At 50.3% G+C, this 27,748-nt stretch overlaps 2 protein-coding genes and 1 long non-coding RNA gene across 6 annotated transcripts in view; 2 read left to right on the top strand and 1 right to left on the bottom strand.

Annotated features, from left to right (window-relative positions):
* The window catches only part of LOC102015813 (chromosome unknown open reading frame, human C7orf50), a 125,054-nt gene that overhangs the window by 72,369 nt on the left and 24,937 nt on the right, over positions 1-27,748 (top strand). The window lies entirely within an intron of this gene.
* Positions 781-3,224, top strand: LOC102014986. Its single transcript, XR_263044.1, has 2 exons — positions 781-1,146; positions 2,920-3,224. It is a non-coding gene; the product is annotated as an uncharacterized LOC102014986 (long non-coding RNA).
* Gpr146 (G protein-coupled receptor 146) lies at positions 4,653-19,295 on the bottom strand. 2 transcript variants are annotated; one of them, XM_005397797.2, is made up of 2 exons: positions 19,190-19,295; positions 4,653-7,159 (listed from the first exon to the last, which is right to left on the bottom strand). In XM_005397797.2, exon 2 carries the CDS (start codon positions 7,131-7,133, stop codon positions 6,129-6,131), a length of 1,005 nt encoding a protein of 334 aa, XP_005397854.1. In that variant the 5' UTR covers positions 7,134-7,159; positions 19,190-19,295; the 3' UTR covers positions 4,653-6,128. The 2 variants fall into 2 exon arrangements, with proteins under 2 accessions (XP_005397854.1, XP_005397855.1); XM_005397798.2 differs by lacking the exon at positions 19,190-19,295 and adding an exon at positions 9,598-10,709.

Here is a 27,748-nt window from a genome sequence, read left to right as displayed (position 1 = left end):
TTCTGCTGCAGCATCCAAGGCCATGACAAGTGTGACAAACAGTATCCACTCTGCCTGAGAGAGGCGAGAACCTGTCACATGGGTGTCCCATGGCCCTTGCTGCCCACACTTCAGTCTGTACACAGACTGACAGAGCCCTCACCCCGGGACAAGTGAGGCCTTTGCTTCTGCTAGGCGGGAGTCCGGGAGTTGGGATGGCACTTCAGCCTCCTCACAGGCCCTGGACCAGAGTGTTCCTCACCAAGGGCCTGGCCACTAGGGCCTGTGAGGCCCAGGATCTGAAAGGCTCTGGGAATCCCTGCCCCAAGACCAGTAGGCATGAGGGCAACCAGAGAGCTAACCTCCTCTCCCTTCCTTCCTGCAGCCTTATCTCCTTTTGGCCCAGGTGCCTTCCAGGGAGACAGTGACTCTGTTTGGAAGAAGGGCTGGTGGAGCTACAAGGGGTAAGAGCCCAGCTTGATGCTTAAAAACTTGCTGCTGAAAATTATTTACAAATCAGACTGGGCATTGTGGCATATGCCCGTAATATAAGCTATTCAAGAAGCCAAGGCAGGAGGACCACAAGTTCAAGCCCAGCTTGAGCAAACTACTTAATTAGAGAGACCCTGTCTTAAAAAAATTAAAAATGGCTTTAGGTTTAATCCCCAGTACAAGGGTGAGGGGTCATCGGAGTATATAACTCAGTGGTAGAATGGTGCTGGGTTCTGTCTTCAGTACAAGAAAAAAACAAGAAAGGGCAGGAAAAGAAATCAGAGGCCTTTCCTCTTGTAAATCCTTTTTTGTGTCCCAGGGAATTCTTGTCACGATGGTGGGTTTCTGGGTTGGTGCTGTGCAGATCCCCTGGCTGGGAGCTTGGGGGAGTAACCTGAAGCATGCTGCTCCCTTGCTCTTGAGCACCCTCGGCTACTGGATGGAGCTCTGAAAACAAGCCCGCTGTGTAGCTCTGAATCACACAGTTTTGCTCAGCACCCAACGGCAGCTACAACACTTTACTCTTCACAGCATCTTGTCTGCTGGTGCTGCTTGTCTGTGCAAGTGGCCCTGTTGGTGAAGACCACACTGTTGCTCCTCTTGAAGCACCCAGATCTCATCCACACACAGCCAAGTGCACAGATCTCTGGTGTCCAGATCCATGAGTTCTGACAGGTACCTGCACCCACATCACCACTGCCCCATCAGGAGGTGATTAGCTTCATTCCAGAATGTCCTGGCCCCCAGAGGTAGTGTCTTCTGCCATGGTAGAGAGGCTGCTGAGGGGACCTGCGGCAACACCAGGTTTCCACAAAGCCTGAGGTTGGAAACAGTGAAATGCCCACCCCAACAGAGGGGATAGATGAATTGTGACTCAGCTGAGGAACCATGGAGCCCGAACAGCAGTGGAGGATGGTATCAGGCAGACAGGGGATGTGAGCCCCACTTCCTAGGGACATGAACAGTGAAGAGAGCCCAGGTGGGGACTGGCATAAACCTGGGTTCCTTCCAGAGGTCCTGCCTTCCCCAGTGCCCCAGTCTCTGTGTGGCTGTCAAATTTCAAATTTTTTTTTTTTTTTTTTACTTTTTTTGATACCGGGAATCAAAGTCAGGACCTTGTGCTTGCGAGGCAGGCGCTTATGCCACTGAGCTATATCCCCAGCCCAAATATAAAGCATTCTTTTTGTCTTTTTGAGACAGGGTCTCGTTATGCAGTTCAGGGTGGCCTTGAGCTCACTTGGTAACCCAGGCTTCTCTCAAACTTACAACGATCCCCCTACCTCAGCCTCCCAAGTGCTGGGATTACAGGTGTGTGCCACCACGCCCGGCTATGTTGCTGTCAAGACACTGACTTGACCTTCTGCACCTGATGGCCCAAGGGTCCCCTTCCTGGCTCACCTCACTGGCACCATCAGGACTGAGTTCATGGGTTTTTTTGAGATTTTGCCCAAGCGAGTCACTAACGTCAAGCTCAAGTGATACTCCTGCCTCAGCTTCCCTAGAGTTGGGACTACAGATATGCATCACCACCATGTGCAGCCTTTCATGGTTTTTTGTGACCAAGTAGAGTGACAGCAGTTTCAGTGACCTTAGACCCAGGATCAGGATGCCCTCAGAGGGGAGTGGGTGGACAAGCAAGGAGCCCCCACTGGAGTCAGGAGTCCCTGGGCAACAGGTAATTCAGGTATTCACACACATGGGAAGACCCCAGTCCTAAGAGTGTGGTACATGGCACCAGGTCAGTACAAAAAAAAAAGAAAATTTGAGATTTGACAGCCACACAGAGACTGGGGCACTGGTAAACAACTGCTACCTCCTCAGGCTCCCATGGCCACCTGTATGGGCCTGCAGAGTCAGAAGATGGAACGTGCTGGCCCAACATGGCCACGCAGACACATCCAGCACCAGCACAGGGTTAGTACTGGGGCACAGGAGCACTGTATTGAATGGGCAGTTGGAAGCCTCTGGCAAGTTGTGAGAGGAGCTGCTCAGCCTGGCAAGGCACAGAAACCCAGGGAGCTCTGTGATGCTGAGGAGCACCCCTAGGATCAGGGCAGGTGCAAGGCAGGTGAAACCATGGGTCCATGGGGACAGAGGTGGGGCAGCTGGGGTCATCCTGCCATGTGCCACCTCATGTGAGGGACAGCCAGGGCCATCTCCATCACCCTGAAGCAACCACAGGAGCACATGTAGAACTGAATGGCTATTGGTTTATTAGTTTGATATAATTTCTATAAAGACAAACTATAGAGAAATAAGTAAAAACCTTGACATTCATGTTATGAGGGGAAATAACCAATTTTAAAATACTTCCTGTGCTGGTTTTCTGATATGTATCACACACCCGTAGAAAGACACATTTTACAAATCCAGAATTAGGTAATTAGTGTTAAATAACTTAATAGTCTTAAAATGTGTGGGATCATCTAGCGGTTTCTTCTTTTTCAGATTCACAGAACCTCAGGCCCACAGGCACAGCACTGGGGTAGAGACCACAGGACAGAAGTCAGAAGGCTCCCAATTTCCAACCAGTTTTAAATTCAAGAATTTAACAAACAGTATAACTTCTTAATTTATTCTTGCTTTATGCTTTGCCAATTGCTTTTTATAAAAGAACAGTGCTTGTTGATTTTGTGGTATGTCTGCCACAATTAGCAATAGGTCCAATTTCCTACGGTGAATCATATAACCTTTGTAAAGGAAATCCAAGATGAAACTCACTTTTTAGAATATTAAATAATGGAGCAGGGCAAGCTTTCTGGTGGATTAATAAAAGTAAGATGATTAGCTTTAAATAATAGTCAAGCACTAGTTGGTGAAAAACTCGTGGCCCTCAAACACAGTTTCAAAAAAGTTTGACCTGGCACAGTCAGCTCATGTGAAGAGACAAGGACTGATGAGCTCATGGTCCCCTCGGGCTTTTGCCAGAGAGCTCCTTATTCTCCGAGAAGCTTGAGCTTTCCATTTTTTCTCTCCTTGGGAACATGGCAGAAGAACTGGGAATCAAATGTTTTAGAGGGCAATAGATAAGCTAGGCACACAGGATCCTCCAGGCCAAGTTCAGCACAGCACACAAGAGCAGGTGTCCGAGGACAAGGGCTGTGCAGTGAGGAACATGTGGGGGCTGCTATAAAAGTCAGTGCAGGGGGAAAGGGATTTGCTTCCACCTGGGGTCTGCACTGCAGGTGGCTGCCTGCTGAGTGCCTGCCCTTATCAGGACAACCCACCCAGACTACGGGCATTTACTGGGTCTGTACCTCTGGCCAGGTGAGGGTGAGTCACATGGGTCCCCCAAGACTTAACCAGTTTGCACGCAAAGCCACTGAGGAACTGAAAGGGACATGTGATTCCCACAGCCTCCTCGCATTGGGGAAGACGAGTTAGGTGGAAGAATTCCAGGAGGGCAGAGACCCTGTACCTCTTCTGCTCTGTGCTAGCATGGGGTCTACCCCTTGCCAGGAGCTATTTGCTCTAATAGAGCAAAAGGTACAGAAAGTATAATCCAGGAAAAGGGTCTTTTTTTTTTTTTTTTTTTTTGGAGACAGGGTCTCCCTATGTAGTTCAGGCTGGCCTTAACTCACTGTGTAGCGTGGGCTGGCCTTGAATTCATGACAGTCCTCCCGCCTCAACCTCCCCAGGATTATAGACACGCACCACCACACCCAGCTATGGTCTTTTACTTTAAGCAAAGACACCACCACCACAAAGAGCTCTCCCTATCTGGAGCCTGTTTCCCCTACTAACTAGAAAAGTTGGGCTGCCCTTGGCTTAATCTTGGTGCCTGGGCCTGTTCACCCTTAAGAGAATTATAGACAAGCAGGCAGCAACCAGCTGCCCTCTGTGGAGTGGGGCTGGGCTGGAATCTGCAGGATTGGGGTTATCACTTCCTCAGCAAACAAAACTGAGGTTTTAACTAGAGCCATCGGGATAGGAAGCCTGGCGGCTACTTCTGTTAGCAGTAGACCCTCCTCAAACTCTGCACTTGAGAAGGGAGGGAAAGATAGGGTTGCAGCCTTAAAGGTTTGAACAAGACCCTGACATAATAAACAAAAACTTCACAGTGAGAAGCAACTCAGAGAACAGTTCTCCACTTCAGCCCCATCGTTTGTGGATAAGGAACTGGGCCCTAAGGAACTTGCAAAGTGTATCACAGCTGGTAGGGGCAGACATTGGACCCAAAGCCAGGGCATCCAGTGTATTTTCATAATTCTTCACAAAGCAAAGTAACTCAAGCACATCACAATTTGAGGAGACATGGTTTGTGTACAATAAATACAACTAAAGCAAGTAACTCATGGTTGAATTTCCCAAGAGACTAGGACCAGAGTTCAAGGCACCAATCATAAACAGGCCAAAAGGCAGGGTCACACTGCACAGCACCAGGCAGGTGTGTTCAGAAGCCAGCCGCAGGCCTGCACGTCATGTTAGAGACACCAGGCCTGGGCAGTACCCCATCACAGCAGCCTTGCTACAGAAACAGAGGGCAACATGCTGGAGGTGCCTCACATCACTTCTGGTGGTCACTTGGGAAAAAGTCACCCCCAAAGCTTATAGACTTTTCTGGGGTTCACAACTGGGGATTTGCAATTGTGGGCCTATAATTAAATCCTAAAGAACGGGAGTGGAGGACATGGGTGGTGCAGAGAGATGAGGGTTGGTAAAAGTAGCAGGGCTGAGGCAGCAGATGGGTGCCTCACTTGTGCTGACCCACTGCTGACACCCACGTGTGGCTGCACACAGAACAGGCCCCGCAGGCCGCCTCCTTACCATGGATGCCAGGCTCCAGACACCTTGAGGAACCAGCTTCACACCATCCTCTCCTCCCTCCCATGCCTCTGATATGAGTGCCCTAGGAAGGCCCTTCGCTTAGGTAGTAAGTTAGGAATCCCTCCTTCTTGAGCTCATGTGTATTCTTTAGTTTCATGTGCCCTCTGGGGAAGGGGTTTAGAGGGACAGGTCTGTACGGAAGGAAATGAGCTGGTGCTGTCAGTGGGGCAAGGACACATGGTGGGTGAGGACCTGCTGTGTTCCAGTTACAACTGTTAAAAGCCGGCACACGGGCCACCATGACCCCATGACTGTGTACCCCACCATATGCCATCCTCAATGTAGGCTGCCAGTTGGCAGTAATACTGCCTTCTTTGTACTGTTTCCTTCATCTTAATACTTGTCATTTTTCTGTCAAACAGCTCTATAAAACAAAAAAGGGGAATCAAGTACTATGGCAATACAAAGTATAAATACTGGCTTTAAATTTTATCACTTCATTCCAAAAGCCTGGTGTCGAGGAGGCTGAAGGTCAGTTCGCTATGAAGACATGGACCGGGAGATGTCTTCAGCAGAGACGCCCCATCTCCCATAGAGGGTGGGGTGGTAAGAGGCAGCCTGTCCCTCGCACAACAGGCCTGTGCTTTCCCAACATGGCCTACCTAAAATGAGCCTTTTTTGGGGAAAACATAGAAAACCTCAAGAAAATACCCCTTGTGCAATTCTTGTAGCAGTGCGTCTCTGGGAAGAAAGCGCCAAGCGTCCGGGTAACAAAGTGCTATGTATCCAGTTGAACTTGGTTTTCCTTGTGGCCAGCTCATCCCCCAGGACATGCGGCCAGAGAGGGGCAATGAGGCCCCCAGCATGGTCACTGCCAGCCGGCACTCTCCTTAGGCCTCTGCCATCACTGGCTGGACCCCCGAGGGATCCGGGGAGCAATGCTGGAGCCCACAGTTCATTTTCTTTATCAGTCGCCGGAGTTTGCTAGGGAAGTTTCTGTTGATGTGGCGGTAGAGCAGTGGTGTCACAGAGCTACTGGAGAAGGCCAAGAACTTGGACAAATCCTTAGCAAAGTACAGGATCCCCAGGTAGTGCCCGTCTATTGGCTTCCCCCGCGAGACGAGCACCGTGTGCCCCAGGAGGCTCAGGTAGTGAGGTGTCCAGAGCCCGAACTGTGTGCACACAGTGGCCACCAATAGCCTGTGCACCCAGGGGTCTAGCCTCCCCATGTCCTGGTCCAAGGGCGTGTCCTCTTTTCGGATCCGAGAGATGAGTGCCAGGGCATACAACACAGCCAGGCCTGGCACCACATACCCAATGAGCACCAGGATGGCATCAGCAGCCTCCGTGTTCTGCATCTTGGCACACTCGGCAACCCGGGAGGACACATGGCTGCAGATGTAGAAGAGCAAGGAGGAAAAGCTGGTGAGCAGCGCCCCACCCCAGACAAAGCCACACACGTGTCGCGTGTTATACACACTGGCCATGTAGGTGCGTGGTAGGGCCCTCTCAATGTAGTAGTCAAGGCTGAGCAGGGCAGTGGAGTACATGGTCACCAGGGAGGCCACATTGAACAGGATCAGCAGTGTCACATGTGCCTCGCTGCTGAGGCTCCACAGTGCCCACCTGGTGTGGGGTGGCCCCAGGAGGTGCACAGGAGCCAGGGCGCTGAGCACTAGGCCTGCCACGGCCATGTTCACAAAGTACACATCTGGCATGGTCATACTGCTCTTGCTGCTCAAGTTCACTAGCACGAGCAATATGTTGTAGCCCAGGCCGACGGGGACGCCAGCCACCAGGTAGAGCAGAGAGAGGACCCAGAGCCCTAGGCGCAGGTCCTGGCACAGCTGCTCCTCATCCTGTGTTGTGCCGTTGAGCAGACCACAGCTCCACATGGCGGCCTCACCCAGGCTCCACGGCTCTGTGGAGAGAAGGGACAAAGTCAGCCATTCCTTGGCCCCTTGCTGGGCACCACCAACCCCTTGGAAACTGTACAAGGTCCCAAGTAAGGCTACTATGACACTTATGGCCATGGTCAGGCTCTGGGATCCCACTTCCTCAGGAAGTCAAGTCCTGGACAGTTCACTTCTGACACTACCACAGAATCTGCCCAAGGAGCATGCCATACCCTTCCCTGCATCGTGAATCTAGCAGCAGAGAACTGCTGCCACCTTTTGGCACTGGGGGGCTCTACAGGGACAGAACCCACCTGACTCCAGGCACCTGGCAGTGCTGCGGGGCCCCCACTGTCAGCTGGTGGGCTATTGCCACCAATAAATACTGAGCACCTACTGGGAGCTGGCTGGGGGAAGGGCACAACACAGAGTGTTACCTGGTGGGATACAGATATGTGTACCTGTCTGGACACCTGCTGAATAGAAGCAAGAAAGAAGCACTTGACAGGTGGGAGCATCACATGTGCACATGCAGCATAAGCTCTGGCCCACAGGTGGACCTGGAAAAGCAGCTGGCACTGAGCTGGGCTGTGTGGGATCCCGGCCCACCCCAGAAAAGTTGCTTCTCTGGAGAAGGTGCGTGCCGGATCCTGAGAGGGAGCCCAGTGCACCCTGTGGTCTTAGAACTCCTATCATGCCAGCACAGGGCAAGTGAGCTGCTCTCCCCAGCCTATACAGCCTAACACCATGGTTCCTAAAGCCTGCTGGGTGACTGGTGCTCATGTCTGCCTGCACTGGCAGCATGATGGTCAGCCCCAGGGCAACACTGAGCCTGGGTTGCCTGGGGACACAGCACATCTTGAAATAACCACATGTGAACCTGATAGGTGGAGCCCTAAGTTAAAGAATTCTTCCTCTACAAAGAACAGACATTTTTCAGGAAACTCTTACATTTAAAATGTACTTTGACCCAACTAGACCTCTTGCTCGCAGAATGGGAGACAATGTCTGAGGCAGACGCACAGAAAGGCAGCCGTCCTGTTTCCCAGAGCTCAGGGACAAAGCAAGGAAGCCAGGCTATCGGGATTGGCTCTGGTCCTCCCTGCTGAGGGCCTCACCAGAGGAGGCTCTGCAGTCCCCATCTCCACAAAGGATCCCGGCAGTGGGGGACAGGGGCTCCCACCACCCCTCGTCTGCCGGCAGCATGGGTGAGGGTACAAACAGCAAAGTTTATGATGGAGAAAATAGTCTGTACTCTGGTGCCACCCCTCACCCCAGGTGCAGACAACATTGTGAAGTCCCACAGCACTGAAGACACTGCCCCTAGGCCCATCTTCAGTGGCAGCTTTGGTCACCCTCACACCCCAATTCTGGCAGGCGTTGGGCTAGACTCCAGGCTGCAATTCTCAGGTGCATATGGGAGGGACACCAGGCCTGGAGCATAGTGCAGCGCCTGTGTGTGGTCCCCACAGCTGAGACAGGATGTCAAACAGCAGTAAGGTGCCAAGAGCTAGCCCCACTGGGCACAGGGCAACCTTGTTCTCCCCATTCTCTTTGAGCATGTAAGTCCTGAACTAAGCAACTACACTCCAACTAGGACCCTGCCAACCCTTCTACTCAGCCATCCTGACCAGCCCCAGCCATGACCAGTGAGCCGCATGGGGTAGGGGCAGCAGGGGTGTCAAAGGTGTGGGTACCTCTGATCCATTCCCAAACCATTATCTCTTGAGGCATCATCTATGGTCCCTGGACCAGCCCAGTGGCTGGTCCTTTCTGTTTCTCCTGTTCTAAGTCTCCCCAAATCCTGGCCACAGAATGCCTGCAGCCAGCATCTGTGATTAAATACTGTCTCTCAGGTGTGTTAGTCCCCAGGCTCCTGTCTCCCGAGCTGCACGGCTTTGGTGGACACTGAACTGAGCAGGAGCCCAGGTTGTGGGGACTCAATCCTTCTACCATCCACCAGACCTCATGGGCCACAAGTCTCACAACACATTCTGTGGCCACTGTGAGTGGGTGTTAATAAGCTATGTCTGCATGCAAGAGTGTCCTGTTCTCACAGGCCATCAACCCACGGCCCAAGCCCTGCTGGCCCAGCACCCCCTGTGGCATCCAGGATTTTCTGGCCCAGCCTCCTGTGGCATCTAGGGCCTACGCTGTTTGAGGTGTTCCCACGCATTCCCATTTCAGATCTCCTTCCCTCCTCTGTGATAGCAGCTACAAGGGCCACACACAAAAGGGCCACACACTGTGATGGACACCAAGTCCTCCAGGGACCTTACAAGTGAGGCACATCCATCCAACAGATGTGGTCAGGGGCCTGGCTCACTCTGTCCTTGCTCCATATCCCTGTCATCTGTCCTGAAAGCACTCCTGTTGGTGGCAGGTCATCAGAGCTCCCTCCTGCCTATAGTGGTTGCTCTCCTGGCCACCCTTGTGCCCAGCAGCGTCAGCCATTGGCTCTTACCTTTACCTCACATCCCACATTCTGTGAGGCCGTGGACTGCAGACGCTGTCCATGGGCCGCATGGCAGAGCCAAGGCACCCCTGCAGAGGGACTGTCCTGTGCCTCTGGAAGCCCACGACCCCCATCCACTGCAGCTGAAAAGCGTGGGTGTGGGCATGTGTGTGACGCTGCTACAGGCTCGTGCCAGGAGACGCCGCACTTGTTTTCCTCCAGCAAATTACTCACGTGGCTCCTGCCTCCCTTGGCAGCACAGCGGCCCCTCCCTACCACCGTTTACAGCCGGTTTCAAGAAATGAGAGGTCATGCTTGGATGGGCTGGTGCTCCCAGATCAAGCGTGTTCACATCCTCTCACGCTTGGCTTGGTAAATGTCCAGGCTCCTGGGGGCTGGCTGGTTTACATCGAGGCAGCGGTGGTATTTCCCCTCAGTCCCTCCTGTGTATATCCGGCTCGCAGCATGTCCTGTAGGGAGTGGGGGTAGGTCTGGCACAGACTCGGGGTCCTGCTACTCAGAATGGCTGAGGAGATCAGTTACAAGTTCTTGCTCCCCTGAGGAAACAGACTAAACAGACGTTTGTGGAAACTAAGCTGTGGCTGCTGGGGCTCAGTGAATCCAGTCAGAAGTCAGACCAGAGAGGTCCTGGCCACCCTGATGTCAGACTCAGAGACAGCAGCCCTTTGAAGGCACCGCCAAGGCACAGGCCAGACTTGGAATCAAAATCCAGGACCAGGGAGAGAGGTGTTCCTGCAGCCTTCACACGCATTGCCAGGCATCCTCTGCCTGTGCAGTGTGCACGGGGACCGGGAGCAGCCTCAGGAGGGTGGATATCAGCAAGGTCCATGCTGCACTGCACCCTCTGCATCGGAGTGGAGACTGCATCTGCCTGGCCTGCTGACTCCCACTGCCAGAAGTAGAGCAGGAAGAGCCTTCCTGGAAGTGTCACGTGGAGCGGCTCTGCTTAGATTCCTGGCTCTCACGTGCGAGGGTGGCCTCCCCCTGGGTCTGCAAGAGCACTGCTGAAGGAAGTTCGTGTGTTTATGCCAGCCGGGGCACACAGCAGAGGGGGCCGTGGCTCTCACTTTTATTTACTGGCAGCTATACATGGTGAAGGATTTATAAACTTTATTTCATAAGCTGGACTTAGCTTCTATGTATAGTTTTCTTATATAACTTTTGTTTTACACAAAGATCACAAGCCAGATAGTACCCATTTTCATTCACTTTCAGTCTACTTGAAAATGACATGCTTTGCTTTTCGTTCTGGTGTTACCTCCAGGGAGCTAATGCATAACCTGGAGATCTTGGGAGCAAAGTAACCACGTGGGCAAGTGGCCCTGAAGGCTGCTGCCGCCCACCACAGGGATACCCACAAAGTTGAGATGGGATGTGGAGGGTGGAGAAGCAGCTCTGCAGTCATGGTGAGAAGCAGAGGGGAACCTGGGCATCCTGTGAGGGTTTATGGCACTCTCACCTGCAGGAGTGGCCCACAGCCACAGGACCCGCATGCCTGTGTGTGTTGGGGGTGGGGAGCAGTGGCTGCTGGAGCTCATTGAATCCAGTCAGGAAGTGTTGTTGCCTCACCTCATCACAGGGCAATGAGTGACCTGCTTCTTCCCATTATCCTTTTGTTCCTGGGAGCCCTGGCTGAGAGGAGTCCTGTCCTGCTCTGAGCCTCTGCAACGAGCCCCTGCAACCAGTGGGATCTGATGGCCCAGGCCCTGTGCTCATCCTAGCTGCACGGGCTGTGGGTGGGGAATGGGCCCTGTGCAGGCAGAGCTGCAGGACCTCCCTCTCCCTCCCTGCTTCATGGTTCCAGTTCCCCTGTGGTCCTCCTCCTTCCTGTTCCCTTGGCTGTTTGAGGAAGAGGGACATCCTGTAGGTGGGGAACAATGGCTCGGTTCCCACCCTCCAGCTTCAGCCTCAGGACCTGGGCTGGGCAGTCCTTCCAGTCAGCCAGGCCTCCTGGAAACTTTCTTCATGACAAATCGAGCACAGAACCAGATAGTAGGGGTTTGGGAGGCAGAGGAGAAACCCCTCAACATACTCTTTTCCGGTCAAGTCTCTCTACATGATGGGTAAGTCTGAGTTGAACGAGTTTATCAGGATGGAAGATTCCAGAAGGTCCCTCAGTATGCAGACACAAGAGCACAGAGAAGGTATCCTTCAACACAAGAGCACAGAGAAGGTATCCTTCAACCATGATGGGCCTTTGCTCTTGGCCTGGGCCAAGGCCTAGGGTGCCAACACTCCTGGCACACGCTTGTGTTCCACCCATTTTCATTTGGGAAGCTGCCGACCAGATGGCAAGATTAGTACCCAATTTCTGGGGCCCTTCCCCCGCTGCCCTCCTTCTGCTAGAGGGGTCCAGATCAGCAGAACCCCTGGAGGCCTCTTGCTATTAGAGAAGAAAACATTCCTTATCCCTAGGACAACCACCCGCCCCCAATCACAAAGCACTGCCCACCTAACCCCCTGCCAGCCCCTTTGCCCATCTGCATCCTCCTGGAGGAACTGGTGAAAGCCCAGATTTTCAGGAAGGCCCTCTCCACCACCCCCTCTCTCCACCCCCATCTGTCACCTCCCCTGGGCTCTCCTGCCAAGCATGTTCCTCCTCACGCTGGCTGGTTTGGTCACCTTCCTTCCGCTCTCATCACTGGCCTCTCCCACCCCGAAACTTCCCCCACTATTGCTACAAGACCTGCCAGGCTCATTCTCACCCACGCCCCTCAACATAAGGGTACCTCTCAGGCCAGGTCCTGACCCCCAGTGCCCCTTTCCCATGACTCCCTCCCCCTGGCAGCAGAAGCCCCTGCTGACCACATTCAGCTCACCTTGGCAAAGCCCTGGGTTTCTCCTGACCTCCCCCGCCTGCCCTGCTTTGGGCCTGACCACCTCCTAGGCAGCTTTCCAGCCAGCTTCCAGCTCCACAGTGACCAGGAACATAGTCCACAGTTTTGCCCTGACCCCAGGTGCAACGTCCCCGGAAGGCGATTGCAAGGACACACACAGCCCCAACTCTCCAATCACTGGGGGAGACTGCCTCAGGATCCTGGCCAAGGGGGCCTCAAGGTCACTTCCTTGCCTTGCAATGTGCCAGGCGGTGGCAGGTCAGCCTGGTCCCCAGGTGTAAGTACACCCGGCAGGGCAGGTGGGCTTCCCAGGCCAAGGCTGCCTCACCCAGCCTGGCCAGGAATGGGTGACTTTGGGCCACATGAGGGCCTCTGGCTACCAAGATGGTTGTAATCACAGTCACTTCAGTGTTTTCCCTTTAAAAGAATTTATTAATGATATAATGTGACTTATATGCCCTTTTTCTCTGTCTTTTAATTACATCCATGAAGCCACAAGGTCATGGCTGGTTTTGCATCTGCTCACTCCCTCCCATGGCAGTGATGCATCCTGTGTAAAGTGTCAAAGTTGTGGGTTCAGGACCAGCAGAGGACAGAGAGGAGGGGTGCAAAGGCTGAGCATGCTAAAGCAGAAAGGGGATACTGCCCGTCCAAGCCAGCTGTGAACCCTGATCAGCAGTGTGATTCCCACTGGGCTGGCTTGTGAGCAGCTGAGCCCTCAGCCCACTCTACTCACGGCGTCCCCTCTGTCTCTCAGCAAGTTAGAGGGGGGAGCTGTACACAAATGTGTCACAGAGCTGGGGTTAGAAAGGAAGCCAGGGGATCAAGGCTGTGGTGCCTATGTGAGCCCACCCTCCTCATCATGGTCAGGCTTTTCGTCATGTATGATGGGAGGGTGCTGGGGCACTGGCAGGAGTGCTGTACAAATGAACCCTTCAAGGAATCACAGTGGGCACAGAGCCATCCCCTCTCCCAGTACAGGACAGCTTGGCTGGGATGCCAAGGCTAGAATTTTATGGTCAGAAGAGTTACCAGGGCAGAACCAACCCACTGTGGCTCTGTGCATTCTGTCCAGGCCTCTCTGCTGGCTTTGGGGTGACCTCAGGCCAGCCTGTTTCTTGTCCTTCTGGAGCCCAGTAGGAGTAAGAAGGCAGCTGCCTCTTAACGTGGTGGGGCCGGGCCTAATTATCACTTGTGGGATGATCAGCAGCCAGTGGGTGCACAGGTGGTTGTTTTCATTCTGAGGTGCACTGGAAGGCCCCAGGGAGCACTGTCCTTTAGGAGTCTGCACAACCCCAAATTCTGGATCTTCAGTGGGTGTCTATCTCTCTGCTGGACAGCTGCTTGCATCATATGTACTCCTGAGTGAAGGCAGAACCACCTGCCCACACAACCCCAAAAGCTCCAGTTACCTCACAGGAAGATGCACCTGCCCTGGCCCCAAGGAAGTCCTCACCAGTGGACTTTGTCTCAGCTTCCTTTCGCCCTCCCCTCATCTGTACTGCTTTGGAGCAAAAGAACCACCAGGAAAAGGTCCTCTGTGGGAGCAGAACCCTCCTGCTGACCTGAGCAGCCACTGTCCTTGCAGACTTAGAAAGCATGGAAGTGCCCACCCCAAGTCAGGTGGTTTCCTGCTCTCTTATGGGCCCTGAGCACATACTTGGGATCTAGGGTTTCTTCCTAATTTCTAGCCACAAGCCCCTTGAGCATCCCTCCCCAGAGGTCATCGCCCAACAGCCCTGAGGCACCTGGCCACTATACTCTGTGCTACCAAGTTTGCCAGCCAAGGAGTCCCTGGTCAGAGCAAGGCAAGCCTGGGGGCAATGGCAGCCTGTAGAATGAGACCCCACTACACAACCCCACCCTTCAGCACCTGTCCTGACACTGAGTCCTCACACTGGCTAGTTTGCAGGATCTGGAGGTCCTGGGTAGCAGGTACAAGCAGCATGATGCAGCTCTCCTTCACTACTGGCAGGGGGCCAGGCTGATGCAATGGGAGGGACAGGTGCTGAGCACTGATGTCCCTGGACAGGGCTTCACACGCAGAAAGCTAGGGGCTTCTGAACAGGGTGCTTAAAACAAGACAATGCTAGTCCTAAACTACCTTTCATACTCTCAGACCCTAGCCCTACATCTCACGCTACAGGGAGTCAGAACATGGTTGACTGGAATAAATGGTGCTGCTGTATGAAAGCTGTGTCCTGTGGTCTGCAGAGAACTGAACTGGGCAGCAGAACCAGTATCCAGACCTTAGAGAAACTCCACATCCCCAACTTCTCCATGAAGGAAGTGCTTGGGAATTCAGGCTCAGGAGCCAGGCTGCCAGGAGTTGCATACAGTCTTTCTGTTTACCAGATGTGTGACTCTGGGTGGGCAGGTAGCTACTATCTCTGTGCTGAGTTCCCCCAAGTGTAGGAAAATCCTCATGTGATTGTTAGAAAGAGTAGATACATCAGTTTTTGTAAACCCAGAAGAGTGCCTGGCACTTGCTAAGCCAAGCCCATGCTGGACTTTGATGGTAGGATAACTGGGTCCCAGATCTTCAGCATCACCCCCACCCACTTATCATTAGAGGCAGAGGAAGCTGGTCTGTTTCCTTTCACTGAGAATCTGTTAACTGGCACATGTAGAGAGGAAACTGGAGGGGAGGGCAGAGATGACAGCACATGAACCCAAGTGACAAGCCACGTGTTAAGTTCTGTTGGGGAGGTGCAGTGCCAGGGCACGCGTAAGAGGAAAGAACCTCCAGACTTTATTTTGGGGACCTAGCTCACACCAGCCAAATACACTGTCAGAAGGCAGAGGCTCTGCAAACGTCACGGCCTTCCTGGTGTTTCTCTAGCATTAAACTACAGCGTAAACATTTGCTTCTCTGGCTTGTGTTCACTGCTTTCCAAGGAATGTGGAACTGGGAAGGAGAGCGTGCTTCACGGGTCTTAGTTCTTTCCTCTTGTAGCTTAAACATCTTGAGGCCCTGTGCCACGGAGTGGGTTGGCAGGTCTGTGTGGGCTGCTCTGCACAGCTGACACTGCCTGCTCCTTTGGAGCTCTGAGAACACGCTGCAGTGGCCCCGCTCACCCTTCAAGGTTGACGAGGACATGGGGCCACGTGCAGGGTAGCTGTTAGCGCATTTCAGAGTGAGGTACTGCATCTTTACTCCTAAACCTTATTTAAAGGAGCCCAGACGGTGTAAACCAGCCTGTTAATAGTGAATGTCTGTAAGCAACAGAATGGACAGGGCAGAATTGAGTAGTGGCTCAGGGAACAGCCCCTGGAAAGGACTGCCTGAGTGACAGCGGTAGTGGGGACAAGTGCTTGGAGCAAGCAGAGCTAGCAGAACACAACACAGCAGAGGAGCCCTCCCACTGCCAGGTTGCTGAGCTAGAGTCTCTCAGTATTTCACTTTCTTGCCTCTGTTCATGGAAAATTCTGACCTCTTACTCAGGGCCCCACATCCTTTCTCATTGTTGTCTGCACATGTGGGTCCCATCCAGGATGCCTGGTCTCGTTTCCCTGTTCCCTCAAGACCCTATTCAGCCCACCTGTGGTGTTTCATTTGGGGCACTAGCACCCTTGGGAGCCCCTCCCTGAACAGTCGCCACCTGCACCCAGGGGATCATGCTGGACTGAGACCACGTGCATCTCTCCCACCCACACAGAGCCTGGGGGCTGCCCTGTACTGTGCCCCCCGAGACCTGACTAAGGATGTCATTACAGAGTGGATAGGGTGGCAGACCAGGTGGGGTACCTGCTCTTGTTCCAGGACAGATGACTTACCCTTAACATCTGAGAAATAAGATTTCTGTGGAAAGAGGTTAGAAGGCCCAGGCCCTTGCATCCTGAGAGAGATGGTGGGGACAGTGTTGGCAGCAAGCACAGCATCCCTGCTGAGGGGCCTCCTTACTGAGAAGCCTGTGGATTGCTTCTGTTGGAAAAAGACCTGCTCTCCACCATGAGATGCTCGATTCCAGGTGAATGTTCTGGAACAAAGTGCTTTGAAAATGACTCCTGTTTGGGTTTTGTTTTTGGTTTCCTTTTGTAGTAATGAGCAGAGGTCTTGGTGACAATTAACATCCAGCTCTTACAGCCAGACGCTCAGAGAAAGCTGCTGTTGTCATAGGTTTTTAGTATGGAGAGCTTGGGCACACTGATTCCTATCACAAACACAGTGCCTCCCTAGGGTGTGATAAGAAAGCTTCATTATGTAGATGGCTGGCTTTGATTTTTGTAGCCTTTTGCTTTTTATAGTTCTAACTGCAGAGCAACCCGAGAGGGAGAGTGAACCAGGCAACCTGGCTGCGATGCATAAACAAAGTGCATGCTCTCTTTGGAAAAGCAGGAGCTGGTGGGGGGCTGAGTCTAAGTGACTGACTCTCGGAACTCCTCTGCCAGGAGCGAGCAGGGCACTGTGGGGGCCTGAGCTTTGTTTCCCTGGAGGAAGATAGGACACATTCTTTTGTTCATGAAGTACTCATTACTGGGACTTTTGTGTTCTCTGACTAACTTGGTTTGAGGCTAATACCCTTTCCACGTACAACAGCCCAGGGAAAAACAGAAACAAAAAAGACTGCTCAGAAATTCAAGGGCCAGACTGATGGTCCAGATAAAGTCTCCATTTCAGTTCCTGGGCAGGCGTGGCACCCCATCTTGGCTCCCCACCACCCCAGCTCTTAACTAGGCGTGGTCTTACCTGCAGGGAAGTGCTCAGAGCCACAGATCTTATCGCACCCCGGTGGTTATTTTTACTTGTCACATTTGGTCTAATAGCAACAGTTGCTTGCTTGGTTTGCTCTGGTTCTAATTAAAATGGGGAAACTCCTGGCCATGCTTCCTTGGCATGTAAGGAAGGGCCCCAGGGTGGACCATCGGGTTGAGCAGGACATCTTCCCCATCTCACTCTGTCCCTCTCTCTGCTTTGTTTGTGGAGGCTCCTGGACCCACTCCCAAGGGATTGAATTCTGCTCCTTCAGCATCATCTCACTTTAGCACCACAAGCGAAGAGAAAACGCACCCTTTCCGAACTGAGTACCCCCTCAGCTCTTTGGTTGCTGCATGGTATTTTAGGACACTTGGCCTGTGAGGCCCCTTGGACAGCTACAGCCTAAAGTTATGCAGTCAGACAAGTGGAAAAGTGGACAGACAGCCTGCTTGAGCCTTAGGGGAATGAGGAGCTAGCAAGGATGGAGAGTAACTGGGAAGCACCTTCTAAAGAAAGCAACATGCTCTGGTTGTCTCCCACTCCCCAAAGGCATAGCCCTGATGGATATGACTGAATGGGTATGGTTCATTAAAGGTCCAGTGACAGTTACTATTTCAAGACTCTCAAGTGATAGTCTAAACGCTGTGATGGAGGCAGCCTCCCCAGGGAGGAGTGTGCCCCCCACCTGTGAATCACACAAGCATGTTTCCCCAGCCAAACTCTGAAAGCACATCATTTATCTATTGTTAGATAGATGTAAAGGGTACACGAAACCTAACATTCTGTATGTACTCACATTACTGCAAATGTAAGTGGATGTACCTTACTTTTTCCTCTTCCGTCAACCTGCTAGGGTCTCATGAGTTATGGGAACACTGCTATGAGTGCAAAGGGGCACCAAGTCAGCTCTGCCTTGAGTCTGTGTTCAGGGTCACACACACATCCATCCCCACACACATATGTGCCCCCAGGCAATAAGCTGACTGAACTGGCGCTGTAAGCATTTAGCATATACAAGCTTTTTCTAAAAGTTAATTATCTTTAGAGGACTTTTTCACTTAGTAAGATACCAGAAGTTCTGGTTTGGAGAAGTGGATGTAACAGTAATTCTTTAAGGAGCTACACAGGAGGTCATGACCCAATAATGTGACCCTACATTCAGTATAATTATTCATAGTGCCCCTTTGCACTCATAGCAGTGTCCCAGTTAGGATGATAGAGCATCTGGCCGCTATCATGCATGAGTAGCCTGGGAACGCGATCAGAACAGCTTTATTCATACAAATTTGCAGAAGTTTTTAAAGTAAGCTTGTTGCGGCTCTGTTACTGAATACCTCTGCTCGATGTTCAAGATAAAGGGGAAAAAAAGGAGGTGTCAACTGATTGTTTAAAGTGAAATGGACATCTCAAATAAGTACCTCTCCACAGATAAGGAAATGAAAGGTGACAAATGCTGCACTGGGCAGCAAATATAAAATTATTCTCAGATTAGCATGTGCAGCACAGATGAATCACCATGATTAGTTACATCAGGAATCTCCAAATGCCTAGTTTAGGGAAGTGATTTACCTCCTTTACACTATTAACTTAATTCTGGGTATCTGTTTGTATAGTGGGTGTTTTGAGCTTCTCACTGAGGCATTGAAGGAACCTTTCTGCGCCCTATCAATTGTCCAGGACAACTGACACCAGACTGGCTATCTCCATGTAGACAGTTCCAACACCAAAAATCTTATTACAGGGACGAAAACGATAACCACGGTCCCCAGGAGGACGGAGGACTCGATAGGTTCCCGCCGGCCATGTGAGGGGCCGGGCCGAGCGCCTCCGTGGGCAGGAGACCTGGCTGCGGGTCCGCAGGTCGGTGACCTCGCGCCCGTCCCCCAGCTGGAGCTCGGCTCGCCCGGCAGCCCTCCCCTCCAGTACGCGCTACGGGGGGCGGGCACCGGCCAGCAGAACATAACTCTGCGCTCGCTCCTCGACCACCGAAACCAGAGTTTGCTCGACCGACCCGGCCCAGGCCCCAGGCCCCGGCCCCACTCACCGGCTCGCTGGGCGGCGGCCACTGCGGGCAGCGCGGGGCTCCGAGGAGGCGGCGGGGCTCACGGCGCGCACGCCGCCCGGGCCCTGTGTACACACGTGATCGCATCAGGCCCGCCCACGGCCCCGCCTCCCGACCGCTGAACGCAGCTACCGTAGGCCCCGCCCACGGCCCCGCCTCCAGGTCGCCGAAAGTAGCTTCGGCTGTGGGAGCCGGGGTCGGAGTTACCGCCCCAACGCCCATTGTCGGGCCTAGGAGGAGAGGGTGCTTCGCGTCGGGTAACCCGAGCCCTGCCCCGTGGGAGGACGCGAATCTGAGGCCCTCCTGTGGATCTCTCAAACGTCCCTCAGTGTCCGCTTCGGCTTCTCTAGAGGCACAGCGCGGGCTGCTGAGTCACCCAGTCCTAATCTGCCGGGCGCACGCTGCCGCCCCAAGGAAGCCGGCTAGGGTTAGAGCTGAGGGCGGTAATCGGGCCCTCCCAGCTGCACCTGCTGCGCTCCCTCCCTGTACTCGCTCTTTCCACGCTCGCCCACTACTTTCTGGCTTCGGGGCTTCCTTTGTATCCGGAGTGGGTTGCAGGAAAGCAGTTTAAAGAGCCAGTGCCCCCTGGGACGCCTGATTGATCGCGTGGCTGGTGTCGGAAAGTTGGAAGAACGGCACATCCGCAGCATGTTCTGGTTCAGTATCCAAGACATTGTTTTTGAAAATTGAAGCACTGGGATTGCAGAGTTTAGTGTGGGTTTGCTGTGAGCCCAGGTGTTAAACACAGCCAGACTGGCCCTCATTTTCTTCTTGATGCCACAAGCCAGAAAGCAAGGCTTAGGTCTGCTAGGACCAGACACAGGTAGAGAGGTCTTCTCTTGCCAGGTTCCTGGTGAGTCCCCTGACTCACCCGCCGCAGTGCCTCTGCTCCGCTGCCAGTACGCTGACGGCCATGAGATGCCCTACCAAGTCTTTATGGCAGTGAGCTCAGCAGAGGGCCGCCTTCCTGAAGGTACCAGGTGTTATCTTATTTGCCAAAACCAGACACCATTAGCCATCACTGACTCCTGCGTAAGGCTCGTTTTGTGCCAAGTTCTGTTCTCCGCCCTCAGCATCCTTAAAACTGTCCAGTATAAGACACATTCTGATTTTATATTTGCATATATGCATTTTACAATCATTTTGAGGAGTTGGTACACGTATGTAACACAGCTTGTTTTTATAACCCCCTTCTCCTTCCGTCTCTCATCCTCTAGCTCTCCTTTGCCCGTTTCTTTCTTGTTGATATTGTTGATCTTAGTTCCTGTTTATGGCATGGAACATCCACATTCATTGAGATTACTAGGCCCTTGTACATGGGATATCTCCGCTCTTCCTATTTCCCCATCCCCTCTTCCTACCTCTTGGCCTTGGTCCTCTGGATGTTTGGTCCCCCTCCTATCTGAAAGAGATCCCATCTCCTTGTCTCGTCCTATCCTTCATTTTTCCCTTAATTTGTCCTTTGCCTTAATCAGATGAGAGATACCATACGGTATTTGTGTTCTGAGCATCCTGATCTGAGAGATGTTAAAATGAGAGATAGATAATGTGTCATAGCATCAATAAAGTAGCACCATGATATTTTATTGAAAACACTTAAGCAAATTGCCTGGGGTCATATCCCAGGTAAGTTAGCCAGGGTTGAACCTAGGTGGTCTTTGGCTTTGTAGATCTGGTTTGGGACTGTGAGTCCTAGCCATCCGCCTTAACAGGAAAGCCTTGTTGTCTCCATTATATAAATGGCATAAGACTTCAAAGCTGCTGGTCAGTCTGGGCCGTGCTGCCTGACCTCAGAGTACCAGGCTTCCAGGTTCTACTGCAGGGCGCCCTGGGGCTGGGTAGAATGCTGTTTGTGGGTGAGAATGCTGCTGGTACCTCCACCACGCTCCCTGCTCTTAGTCACACAGGCAGGCATTCAGAAGGGCGGAAAGTCTGTGGTGTATTTGGGGGATCTTCAAAGTGAGCCTTCTCTCCAGCTGAGCCCGGGAAACCATCTTTTCACTCCAGAAGCCCACAACCAGCTGTGCTGTGGACGTGAGGCTGGTCCCTGCTAATCACATTCTTTGCACTGCAGCCTAGTACCATGCTGAGGTCACACACCATAGAAACATCGGAATTGCCCTTCCCTTACCACATTCTTGAGACTTGGCAAGTCTTCCCAGTTGTTCTGGAGTAGCAGCCGATAAGATCAGCTGCATTCCACACCAAGGGCACTCGGGACTGCTGGTTGGGAGCCCAAGAGTGGTCAGCTGCCTGAATCCGTCTGCATTTAGTCCTTCTCTGGAGTGGGGAGGTGGGGAGGTTGGTACAGCCACCCTAGCTGAAGAGAGGGCTGATTTTCTTATTGAAGGTGGACTTTAGTAATTACAGGGTAATTACCCTGCATTCACAGGGTAAACTTGGCTCTAAACTTGGCTCACAGGGTAAACATAGGTCAGGGTAGGCAGTATTTTTTAAATAATTTGTTCTAAAACAGTGGTTTAAGGCTGGACGTGGTGGTGCATGCCTGTAATCCCAGCACTTGGGAGGCTGAGGTAGGAAGATTGCTTCGAGTTCAAGAACAGCCTGAACTGCACAGTTAAACCCTGTCCCAAAAAAAAAAAAATTTAAAAATTTTTTTAAGAAATAAAACAGCAGTTTATTTGCTGGCCCACATGGCTGCATTAATATAATTTAATGCTACCCAAGGCCCACCAAAGTATAGTATTTAATAAGGAAACCTGAAGATCTGATGAGCGATCAGATCCTCCTGCCTCAGAGAAGCCAGTGAGGGATGACAAAGGCACACTGCTGTAATTCTCAAGAGGCACGATTCCTGTGTGGCCATCAAGGGTCAGCCCTCTGTCATCGTGTGAACCTCAGCCCCTTCCTTGGCACCTCTCCATTCCGCCCTTCCAAATTCCATCCCATTGGCTGTGCCCTAGGACATGTCTGCCCATGGTAGAAGTAGATCTTTACAGTGGTAACCCTCTTATGAAGTGCCAGGATGTGCTCCAACCTTGTAGTGAAGGTTGTGGACTAAGAAGGCTTTTTGCCCCCCACTGTGGCTGTCTTTGGCATGCAGGGCCTGGCAGTCACCACTTGGCCCTGCACAGTACAGTACTCTGACAGTCCCCACCTTCAGCCCTGCTCCTAGCTGTGCCCTTCTATTGAGTATTACGTGAAACAGGAGGGACAAGTGCTCACCCCCGCCATGGGGAGATATCAGGGACAGTAGGAGTCAGCATGGGCATGTGATGGGAGCCATCCGGGCCATAGGGGCCCAACAGGATATACCAAGCCCGGAGCCAAGGTTACAGTGGCCCTTGGAATGCTCCCCTAATCGCCACTCCCACTGCCTTTTCTAGCCTGAGGTGGCAGGTGCTCCACGTCCTCACCGGTCCTGGGCGGCCCCTCCCAGAGAGCTGCCAGAACAAGTAGTAGCTCCTGGAAGGGACAGGGGGATGTGGCTGTCCACCAGGAACTGAGCAAACTGTCTTTATACCTGCCTACCCACAGCCTGGCCTCTCCTGCTCCTCCAGAGAAGACTACTGTTCCAAAGCAGGCCAGGACTACCAGGGACTCTTGCTGATGACCAGGCTCAGGGAGGCAAAGGGGAGTGAAGCTGCTGCAGCACAGACACTGTCTGTCCACCCAGGAGACTTTCGGCTGCTCCCCTCAGGCTAGAGCCCAGCTCTGACTCATCCATCCAGGAGGGCTGTATTCATTTGCCTGGGGCTTTGCCCCTCATGGGTATATTACAGCCAAGGGCCACACAGATGAGCAGAAGGACAGCACTTACTGGATGGTGCACGTGCTAACGAGAAGCATTTGTAGTCTGTGGCTTGCATCTGGAGAAACCTGGAACCTTGAAGACCAGAGTCCAAAGTCAGAGCTCACGAAAATAGCTGCTTGGAAAACCCGACTCCTGCCCATGGGGTCAGCCAGGGTGATGATGTGGAGTGGCACTTGTATCTCTCTTGTTCTTCAAAAACTGCTAGGGAATTGTGCATGAATTGTACCCCAGCTTGGTGCCCTGTTGACCAGGATTGTGTTCTCTGTGCACCTACTAGCTTTCAGCCTCTTGCCCTTAGCTTTCCTAGAATGTCATTTAATTGGACCCATACAGTAGTCATTTCAGAATGGCTTCTTTCACTTAGCAACAAGCATTTTAAGATCTTCCATAGCTTCCCATAGCTTAATAGCTCACTTCTCTTAGCACTGAATAATAGTCCATTGGATTGATGAAACAGAGTTTGGTCACCTACTGAAATGGTTCCTTCTGAGTTCAGGTAATTATGAGCAAAGCTACGGTAAACATCCATGTGCAGGATTTTTGTGTGGACGTAATTTTCCAGCTCCTTTAAATAAATACAAGGAACATAGAGGTTGGATTGAACAGTAAGACACTTAGTCCTGATGCTAAACTATCTTCCAGAGTGTGCAACTCTGCATTTCCCCCAACAATGAACAAGAGTTCCTATTACTCCACATCCTGGCCAACTTTTGGTGTTGACAGTGTTAAGATTTTAGCCATTCTTATAGATATGTATGTCAGGCATCTTTTCATATGCCATCTGTCTATCCTCCTTGGTTCAAGATTTATTTTTTGCCCATCAATGCCGCATTGCTCCAGCACCATTTGCTGCAAGACTCCTTCCTCCATTGAATTATTTTCACAGCCTTTGTCCAAAGTCAAACTGTGTGTCTCTGTCAGTCCTGCACTGTCTTGATCACCATGGCTACATAATAAGCCTTGCAATCAGGTAGAATGGTTCCTTATGCTTTGCTCCTCTTTTTCAAAATTGTTTTAGCTGCCCTAGTTCCTTTGCTTTTTCATGTAAATTTTACTTTTTTATTTATTTATTGCAGTACTGAGAATGGAACTCAGGACTTTTGTACTGAGCTACATCCCCAGCCATTTTATATTTTTTATTTTAATTTGGGGTCTCACTAAGTTGCCTAGACTAGATTTGAACTTTGTGGTTCCTCCTGCCTCAGCTTCCCAGAGTCCTGGGATTATAGGTGTGTCCACTGTACACTATACACTATAGGTGTGTCCACTATACCTGGTTCATTTAGATTTTTAAGTTTCCTTAATTGGTGTTTTGTAGTTTCCTATATAGCAGTCCTGTCCATGTCTGTTAGAGTCACAGTGAAGCCTTTCCTCCTAGTGAACAGCAGCAAGTAGTGCTGTAGTCCAATTTCCGTGACTACTGTGTGGAACACAGAGATGCCCTCTGCTCACATCCTACAGCTTGCCCAGCTCACGTGCAGTCCTCGGGAGATTCCTCAGGCTCCTCCACATCAACCATCCTGAACAGCAGGTAGACACAGTCCTCACTCGTCTCTCTTGACCTGTCCCACTTCAGCCTCCTCCTCCTCTTGCTGTGTGCACTGGCTAAGACGCCCAGTGCTGAACTGAACAGTTAGCCAGGACCCCTTGCCTGTTTCTGATCTGGGAGCCAGCTTGTGGATGTTCTCTACCAAACCAAGGATATTCTCTTCCTAGTTTCTAAGAGTTTTATCATGAGTGTGCCTTGATTTTTGTCAGATGCTTTTCCTGTGTCAACTGATACAACCATGTGGTATTTCTTCTTGCCCTGTAGTTAGGGCACATTATATTGGTTGTTTCTTAAATACTGAACTGGCCCAGATCTCTAGAATAAACCTTGTTGGTTGTGGTAAATGATCCTTTTTATTCATCCTCAAACAGGATTTTTACGTCTGTATTTATGAGATATATTCGTGTATGTTTTCTGTTTTTTGTTTTCCTTTGTTACTGTTCTTGTCTAGTTTGGGTGTTGGGATATTACTAGCTTCATAGAATAAATTGGGATGTGTTTTCTTCTCTTCTATTTTTCTGGAAGAGATTTGTAGAATTGCTGGTAACTCTTCTTTGAAGTATTTAACAGAGTTGCTGAGACTTTCCTTGAACTGTGCTAGTGCCATGGAATCATGGGGAGAAGGTCTCTAGCTTTCTGGGGCTACCAAGGTTTCTGGAAGAGGGGTGTCCACACAGGACCTTAGAGCATGCAGAATCCATCAGCAAACACCGTGAAGGACCAGGCTGTTTGGTGAAGAAGCACTACACACGCTTCAGTATCCTTGTATTGTTTGGCTAAAGCCTCATTATTCAATTTCTTTTAATTTTTATTTTTTTTATTTTATGGACAAAGGTAAAACAAAATTTCATAACAAGATGATAGGAGAATAACAATTAATGCATTGCATATTATTATCTTTAAAGTAGTTACTCAGAGTACAAGATATGGTCTTTAAAAACTTCTCTAATCTATCTGAGCACAGACCTTCCTTTTCTGTGAAATAAGAGACACTAACAGTATAACCAACTTGGCTTTTATTTCATCTCTTCCCTTCCTTCCTTTTTCCTTTTTAACAATTTCTTCGTATTTTACAATATCTATTGTACATTTTCAGACCTTATTTACTCTTTCAGTTCCTCACACCTGGGAGACGATACGATGTTTACCTACGTGAGTCTGATTTATTTCACTAATAAGTATGGTCTGAAGTTGCATCTCTTTACCTATGAAAGTCTCAAATTTATCCTTCTTTGTGGCTGAGTAGTACTCCATCATATAAAAACACATTTTTTAATCCGTTCCTCACTTGATGAGCATTTGAGTTTCAAGGATTTAACTATTATGAATTGTGCTGTTATAAACATGGTGCACATATATTACTGTGGTATGATGTTTTTAATTCTGGGAAGATACCCCAAAGGGGAATAGCTGGGTCGAATGGGACCTCTAATCCTAGCTTTTTGAGGAATCTTCATTCTGATTTCCACAGTGCTTGCACCAGTCTGCCCTCCCACTAACAGTGGAGAAGGGTTCCTTTTTCACCACAGCCCCTCCAGCATTTGTTATTGGTTGATTTCTTGATGATACCCAGTGTTGTTTTAATTTGCATCTCTCAAATGGCCAGTGATTTTAAACATCTTTTCATATATTTATTTGCTGTTTGTATTTCGTTGTCTGAGAGATGTGTATTCATCTCAGATGTCTATTTGTGGAGTGGGTCTTTGAATTGGGGGGGGGCTCTGATTTTTTTTTCCGTTCTTTATATGTTCTAGATAGAAGTCTTTTGTCTGAGGGACAATTGGCTAAAATTTTTCCCACTCTGTGGGTTGTCATTTCACTCCATTAGTGATTTCTTTTGATATGCAAGTGCTTCTTTTTTTTTTTAGGTACCAGGAATCAAACTCAGGACCTTGCACTTGCCAAGCAGGCATTTGTGCCACTGAGCCATATCCCCAGCCCCATAAAAGCTTTTTAATAAGATGAGGTCCCAGCTGTTGATTCTTTGAAGTATTTCCCATGCAGTTTGGGTTTTGTTCATGAACTTTCTCTGCCTACACCTATGTCTTCAAGATTTCTACCTAGTTTCTCTTCCAGGAGATTCAGTGTTTCTGTTTTCATGTTTAGATCTTTGATCCAGTTTGACTTTAGCTTAGTGCATGGTGATAGACATGGGTCTAGTTTTAGTCTTTGGCATATAGAGAGGCAGTTTTTCCACCACCATTTATTAAAGAAGCTATCTTTCTTCCAGTGAGCATATTTGGCCCCTTTGTCAAAGATAAGGTGGCTGCGTATGTTTGGAGTTGTGTCTGTATCTTCTAATCCACTGACACTCAGGTCTCTTTTTTTTGGAGAGGGGGAAGTACCATGTTGATTTTATCACAATAGCTTTGTAGTATAATTTCAAGTCAGGGATTATGATGCCTCCTTCCTTGCCTTTGTTGCCCAGAATTACTTTTGCTATTCTAGATCTTTTGTGGTTCCAAATGAATTTTAGGAATGTTTTCTCTAGTTCTTTGGGATATATTAATGGTATTTTGACCAAGATTGCGTTAAATCTGTATAACAGTTTTGGGAGTATGGCAATTTTCTCTATGTTGGTTCTTCCTATCCATGAGCAAGGGATATCTTTCTATTTTCTCATATCCTCTTCAATCTCATTTTTCAGAGTACTGTAATTTTCAATGTATAGATTTTTTATTTCATTTGTTAGATTGATTCCTAAGTATTTCATTATTTTGGATGCTATTATAAAGGGTGTGGTTTCCCTAATTTCTCTCTCTGTGTTTGTTGTTTGTGTACAATAATGCTATTGATTTTTGAGTGTTGACTTTGTATCCAACTGTGCAACTGAATTTGGTTATTAAATATAGGAGTCTTTTGGTGGAGTTTTAGAATAGCATATGTCATCTGCAAATAATGTTAATTTAACTTCTTTCTTTCAAATCCTTATTCCTTTTTATTTCTCTTTTGTCTAATTGCTCTGGCTAATGTTTCCAGAACTATATTAAATAGAAGTTGTGGACATCTTCATCTTGTGCCTGATTTTAGAGTGAAAGCTTTTAGTTTTTGTTCATTTAAAATGATGTTTGTCATAGATGGCTTTTATCAGGCTGAGGTAAAGACCACCTATTCCAATTTTCTGTAGAGTTTTTATCATGAATGAGTGTTGGACTTTGTCAGAAGCTTTTTCTGTATCTATTGAGATGATCGTGTGATTTTTATCTTTAGCTCTGTT

This window comes from Chinchilla lanigera, unplaced genomic scaffold (genome assembly GCF_000276665.1).
Source record: "Chinchilla lanigera isolate Chin_1 unplaced genomic scaffold, ChiLan1.0 scaffold00059, whole genome shotgun sequence".
Lineage (NCBI taxonomy): Eukaryota > Metazoa > Chordata > Mammalia > Rodentia > Chinchillidae > Chinchilla > Chinchilla lanigera.
This window is presented reverse-complemented; position numbering and strand designations above follow the sequence as displayed.